The sequence below is a fragment of the Mizuhopecten yessoensis genome, unplaced genomic scaffold (genome assembly GCF_002113885.1).
Source record: "Mizuhopecten yessoensis strain PY_sf001 unplaced genomic scaffold, ASM211388v2 scaffold309, whole genome shotgun sequence".
Lineage (NCBI taxonomy): Eukaryota > Metazoa > Mollusca > Bivalvia > Pectinida > Pectinidae > Mizuhopecten > Mizuhopecten yessoensis.
The window spans coordinates 596,865-604,185 of NW_018403482.1; the positions used below are offsets into that span (position 1 = coordinate 596,865).

Here is a 7,321-nt window from a genome sequence, read left to right on the forward strand (position 1 = left end):
AAGAAATGCAAATATCCCAAATATTACAATGGGAGCAGCCAGTTGTAATAGGAGTGTGACCATTTGGTCCCTACTGGTGCCACTGCAGTAATAATTAAATTAGTTTGTTGCATATTTTAAATTTCGGGTTCATTTTCGCAAAATGCATTTAAAAAGTTGGATTGCATTACAACTCATCGGGTTGTAATGATTAACCAAAATGATGTACATGAAGATTGACAAATATGCCGTCAACTTACACAAGTGCAAGGTAAAAATGTAATCGTCAGAAGTTAAAATGTAAGTCTTTATTGTTCAGAATTTGAAATCTTTGAAAAAAGATATGTTTGACATAATAAAAGTTGTAAAATAATCTTTGGTGTGTCTAACTTATCAAATATATGCACATTTCACCCTCGCTGCAATAGTGTGTCTAGTTGAAGCTATATTTTCAACTCGCAACATTTTATCTGTACCCAGTAGCCAGTCGAAAACTTATCTGGAAACGTACCTGTGAAACGGCCAAATTATTGATGCCAGAAAGTCTCAATTAATAATACAAACCTTGCATGCTAGACTGAAACAACATCAAAGTGATATGTCTAATGAGCAGTCCAATAAGATTATGTATGAACTTTATACTTCTTGGCCCAGTTGTTCATAGGTTGATTAGCTTACTCATTGTTTAACGATATTTATCAACCTTAAATAATGTCGTCAATATACCAGGTAAAATCTCACAATTTTGCATGTAAAATCACTCTACTAAATATTTCAATGGTTTGTTCTAAAGATACACAAGAATTAAAATTTGTGCTAATCACTAATTAAGCTAATCACCTTTTGATTAATTGGGCCCTTGTATCAGTCTGAAAAATGGAAACAATTACCTTATCATGGCTGTAGATAATATTCTGTCAAATAATAACCTAATGGTAAAACGTTTACATTGATTCAGAATAAAGATGATATTTTTTCTAAATATCCTTTGTAACTTTTCAACTGATATGAAAATTTACGACATAGTTTTCGGTCAATATCTTTTTAAACCTTTCTGGAAAGTCACCTATTTGTTCAGGCATGATAAAAAAAATAATGCATAGACCTCAGCAAAAGTTTATAATTAATTACTCTTATAACATGAGCAAGTCATGAACAAGTTGTGCAAGCGTCAATTCACCTTTTATCGTCATCATCGGTAGATGAAATCATATACATATACTATCGCGAATAATTTGCATATTGGATGTCTATTGTATATCCATATAAGTAGATAGTTTACACGAGGACTTTTGGGCCTGTATTCCGTGAATTTTATGTATGATGTAGGTTGTGAACAAATATAAACGATTTATTTAATTGTGAATACCCATATTGAATAGTTAAAAAATAGTTATTTCACAAACTAAATTGAAGTTATAAAACCTACACTGTTTATATGGATTGCTATATATGTCATGTTTGTAAATCAGTTTGGAAAGGACTTAAATGGGCCTATCATCACTGTAGCCAAATCGGGACAGTCCCCAAAACGGGACACGTGTGGTACAACGGCCCAATAAACTGTCATTCATTGCAAAAAAGTACTTTTATGTATACAGTTTTCATTTGATAATACTTTTCACGACAATGAAACTGTATTAAGCTTTATTGACTGCTGATTATCGTTACATGGACAATTTAATGGTAAGAATAATTACCAAAACAAATCTTTCCTGAGTAACGTGCCGTGTGATGCTATTAATTTAATTAATTATTCAATTAATTAATTCAAATATCATTTTCAAAAATCTGTTTTATCAAAACTAATGCTAGTTTGGAGAAACAATTTAATCAAAACCCTCGTTGACACTAACATATTTCATCTTTGCATATTTTCTGCCGATACTGATCGTTTATTCCCCCAAAAAGTCGCCAAAATACTGGAAGTGTCTTTTTTAGTCTACAGTATCGCCGGTTCATGGGCCTACGTAACACTGGTGGTATTTCGCGATTCTTTTGAACCACGCGCCCAAAATTTTAAATTGTTATATAAATGAAAAGTGGATAGTATATATTTATAAAAGATGAATAAACAAAAAACATTGTTTTTTATCTAAAAAGTGTCCCGATTTGGGTACAGTGACGTTAGCCTGTTGTCCGATCCTGTTGACATATACAAAGTCAATCAATATGTATATCACATTATATATGCAGGAGCGGCGATCGACTTTTTTATATCAAAACTTTTAAGAGTTGCTTCTCTTTGTATGTGAAGCAATGCTATTTAAATGACATAAATAGTGCCTTTTTTACCTTATTTCCTGTGCAAGATGTAAATAAAATCATGTACTATGTGAGGTAACAATTCTTCATAATTTTCAGTAAGCTTGTTAAAAAAATGTGCTATGGTACCATTAATTAAAGAATGAAAAATTGCTATTTATTGAAACAAATAGATGATTGTACCGTAAAAGAGATATATTTCACCAAAATAAATCGGTCGAAAGGCTACTGTCCTCAGTTTCCTTGGAAAAGATTTCGAAATGTTTTGATTACTTTTTTAGTGCCTTAGCCTAACTAACCTCGATTAAAATTTATTTTTGAATTATTCGTTATCAGAATAAAGAGAGAAGATTATAAATATACATTTTGTTTTAGAAATTTAGTTCAACGTAGTTACTTTACTATATGAGAATACGATTGTGTTTTATCAGTTATCATCATTTCGTCCAATATAGGTTAAACTTTATTTATATGATCTTGCAGTGATTTTTGATTTTTGAAAGGCTGTGTATGTTTAACAAAGTATGGAGACATTTGTCTGAGTTCAAACAATACTTTAATTTCAAAAATGTACAAACAGATAATTAAGATATACATTTAATTACTATAAAACTTGAAAAACATGAAATGTAATAAATTGGAATATATATATATACAAATGTACAGTGCTCATTATTTCTAAGATGATAGAGACAATAATGTAAATTTAAAGCATAATTATAATATTATTTCATTTTTCTTCACGAACCTTGCAATGAAATCACTTTACATACAAATATAGTTTCCAAGTCGGTCTGTATCAGATAAGTCTAACTCAATTAACCTTTGATTCAAACCAAGCAGCGAAGACAGTTAAAGGGAGACAACAAGTGATAATGTCAATAGAATAAATTCTTTAAAAGTTTTTGCTTTAAGCTCTAAATTCCTGTTACAAATAAACCAAGGTAAAAAATTATATGTCATACTGTTGTTTTTTTTAAATTGTTGGTCCTTTAATTTATGATTAAATCAATCTTTACCTTAATCACGATCAATCTATCTCACTGGGAACTGATATTCTCCGTGCCACATGACTGCTCCTCGGGTATGTCATTGTACTCTATCAGTTGCCATATCTACTCTTCCGGTTCTACATGTAAGCTGGACTAATTTTAATTTCACTAATGTCATGTTGTTGTTTTTTTTGTTTTTTTTTCAATTTTCGGCTTTGAAAAGGTAATTCAAACACAAAACTTCATTTCTGCTTAGCCTAGTGGTACTTGCACTGCCTCGCAAACGTTTTACAGTTGTAGAAAGACAGACTATAGTGATTTTCCCCTAGTTTTGATCTAGCCATTTCAACGACTTTCTCCGGATCTTTGCATGTTCCCTGTTGGTACTCAATCTTGAACAGCGGTTTCGAGAACGGTATACACTCCTCAACAACACCACTTTTATAACTGTTACGGATCACATTGATTTTGTCAACCCCGTTGTGATCCACCACGATGGCGTGGCAGCGCGGATGTAGAACCCAGTCATAATCTACTATGTGATCACCATGTTTTAGGTCGGCGATACTGGTCACCGCTCTATCATCGGCTTTGAATGTGGAGGAAATCGCCTTGCCGAGCACACTTCCAAGGGCAGTGCCAGCCATTTTCCCCACTACACCGCCTATGATCCCTCCTACGATACCACCAATGATGATACCAGCGGGCCCCAGTGGTGATCCCACAGCGATCCCGATGAGTTCCGGACCTAGGGAGCATATAATAGACAACCCAGCACTCAACACACCCTCCACTAACCGTCGGATGGCAGTTTCGATGAAATCGTTCCTTGATGTATTTCCCTTTTTTCTCTCTTTGTACGCCTGGTTCAAATCCCAAGTAACAAATCCTGCTTCTAGTACTATCACAATTCCAGCACCAACAAAGTTACTTCCTTTCATAGCGTGTTCGATTCCTTCTGCTGAAACGATTTTCCCCGCCGCCATAGAAGTATCTTGCATTACACTTGGTATGGTTTGTTTCGCGAAAGAAACTGTATTTTGTACAATTCTGCATGTGCCTTTGGTAATTGACTTGGCAGCCAGAATGATATTTTGTCCGACGATCTCTTTACATTTTCCTTTAAGCCAAGCTAGCTGGTGTGACTTTTCAACGCCCGTTTTGCAATAAGTTGCAAAAGTTTCACAGTCGTCGGTAAAGGGAAAATACCCCGTATCACCGATTCTGGACCGAGCTCTCGCCAACACAAGTTCTTGGTCATTGTCCTTTGTAATTTCGTCCGAATAGTCAATACGGTACATCTTGTTAAACAGTTCATTTTCGTTCGGGTCCACGTTGTAACGGCTACGGATGATTTGGATGCGGTTGTCCTCCTTGTTCCAGTGAATCAACATTAGCTCGCTCGTCTCAGCAATAACTTCTGAGACAATGGCGTGGTGCCAGAAGAAGTACGGCCTGTGCCAGGAGATTTGGTCGCCTGGCTTCAGTATGTCAGCAAAATGTTTCAGGTCAACTTTTGTTTTGGAACTTCGAACTTGGAATGCCGTGATTTCACTAAGGTTTGGGAGAGGCCTTGATAGCATCTCTTGCATTTCACCACAATCCTTTGTATCCTCATCGTCTTTGTCGCTCACTACATATTCTTTTATTAAATTCTCTGCCTTACATTTAGTACAAAACGTACCGATCAACTTGTTTTCGCTGTTTACGTAGCGTCTGAGGTTATAGACATCGCTTTGTTGACAGACGCATTGACTCCCATGGCCAGGTGCAGACAAATCTCTGTCAGTGTCCGCCATTCTCCACCACTGTAAAAAAAAAAAAGCGTTAATAAAAGTTAATAACCACATGGTGTGTCTATCAATAAACAATATTATTATTGTATATAAATTAAATTCAGGCTGCCAATGTATACACTTTCTTCACTGAATATGCATTGGAATTCTACATGAACACCTAATATGATCCTAGGTTAGAAGTCATTACTTCACATGATTTAAAATCAAAAAGACGATAGTGTTAGCTTATCAACTTAGTTAAACCTCATAAGGTTTCCTAGCATGCTTGTATAATCCTGGAGAACACGAGTATTTGGATTAAAATGAGTAGCACCTTTCCGTTTAATCTGCTGTAAACAAAGTCCTGAGGCAGACGATTGTAAAGTGACATGTTAGACTCGAAAAATCACGTAATATTTACCAAACCGAAAGTACAATCTCTATTGTTGACAACTACCTATTGATATTCCGCTGTGTGTGTGTGTGTGTGTGTGTGTGTTATTAATCAGAACAGGATGTAGTGTGATGTTATTTTAATCACTTACATTTTATATATGCATGGGTAGATATCCTACGCTTTTGTTTTATATGTAAATTATATTTGTTGGAGTGAAATTCCCAAGATGTTCTGTATATTACACCAACATTCTATGTATAGTTGAGTGCACTTCCCAAGCCTTTTATATATAGACACCAACATTCTATATATAGTTGAGTGTAATTCCTAAGATGTTCTATATATAGACACCAAGAAGTTATATGTATAGACACCAACATTCTATATATAGTTGAGTGTAATTCCTAAGATGTTCTATATATAGACACCAACATTCTATATATAGTAAAGAGGATTTCTCAAGAAGTTATATGTATAGACACCAACATTCTATATATAAAATGCCTATAACAATTTTGACAGCATAATCGTATTCTAAGACAAGCGCTTGGAATTTGTTTCTTGGGTAAACCTAAATTGATCGATAACGAGAAAACTAAGAGGCAGCCATATGCATTAAAAAGATCTGAACCTTCATTCCCACGTACGATGAAATGTTCTACAGCTATGTCAGGGGATCATGAATGCAGTATCTTATCAAAATTTGATTGGAAGACAGGGATCAGCAGGGCAGCATGAAAGACAAATACCACAACTGCAGATAACATTAAAATGTAACAGTTGTGCAAGTAGATCTCTCTGACAACCTATACGTAACAAGCTTCATCACTCTTAGCTGACAATATACATGTGTATATGTGTTTCACGCTGTACACTCAGCATGGAATGACGTCACATACTTGTAAAACATGTTGCACAGTCACTACAGTAACAATAGCCGGAAACTTGAACGCACATTTTCTTAGGTTCATGAACGAAGATATACATATATGTATTTGAACGGATTCCTTTTTATTGGTTATTGTTTAAAGAGATTTCGCAAACAAACTGTATTTGTCTAATTAAACCCTTCAGAACCTCTCTCCGTGCACATGCAGAGTAACAGCAATAATTTGCAATATTGGAATTTCTCTTGGTCCAGGTTATCTTCGATTAAACTTCAATGGGATTGATTCATATCTTAATCTTCAGACTAATATTTTGAGTAGAAGTTGTGGAGAAATATGTATGGACGTTGCACGGCACGTGCAATACGTACATTTGTACATCGATTGACGAAAAAAAACACTTTAATAGGTCACTTGAGTTTTTTTCATAAATGACCTTCACAGCAAGCTTTTATTAAAAGTTCAATATAGTCAAATAAAAACCAGTAATACCACAGCATGAATTGAAATAGGCCGTTTATTATAAAAACGACGTAAAATAAAATCATGTATACAAAACATGTCACGTCGTTTCTTCCAAAAACAACGTAAAATAAAAACATGTATACACAACATGTAAAACATGCCACATCATACTGATCTGAATACATATAGGCATTATGCCTAATGAAAACAATTATGTGACTATTAAAGGAGGGGGGCAAAACCGCCGCCACCAACCGCCTTTTACACAAAATATACCTCCTAACAAAAATTGGCGGAGTTAGGGGATGGTGGTGGGAACAAAAGCTGAAATGTGCATCTTACCTTTGGCCTCGAGAAAAATTTGCTGAAGTGACGCTATTGTTGGTCACGTGATGTGTATCCCTACATCGGCAACGGTAAACCGGTCAGATTATGCATCGCAAAAGGAAACTTGAGGCCAAGCTAAGAAGTACATCCGCATATAAAAATAGTTCTAAATAAAATCTGAACCCACATCATAAATGTAATTAAATTAACTTTGTATTTAATTGTTGTTTT

At 34.8% G+C, this 7,321-nt stretch overlaps 1 protein-coding gene across 2 annotated transcripts in view; it reads right to left on the bottom strand.

Annotated features, from left to right (window-relative positions):
- Positions 1 to 3,430: 3,430 nt before the first annotated feature.
- LOC110446312 overlaps positions 3,431 to 7,321 on the bottom strand; it is an 8,094-nt gene continuing 4,203 nt past the window's right edge. Inside the window, exons 1-2 of one of the 2 annotated variants that reach the window (XM_021491400.1) lie at positions 5,349 to 5,614; positions 3,431 to 5,044 (exon numbers count right to left, since the gene is read on the bottom strand). In XM_021491400.1, the coding sequence (XP_021347075.1) occupies positions 3,494 to 5,044; positions 5,349 to 5,405 (1,608 nt within the window). In that variant the 5' untranslated portion in view covers positions 5,406 to 5,614 and the 3' untranslated portion in view covers positions 3,431 to 3,493. Of the gene's footprint in view, positions 5,045 to 5,348; positions 5,615 to 7,321 lie in introns of those variants that run through there. The other variant, XM_021491407.1, reaches the window with a different exon arrangement.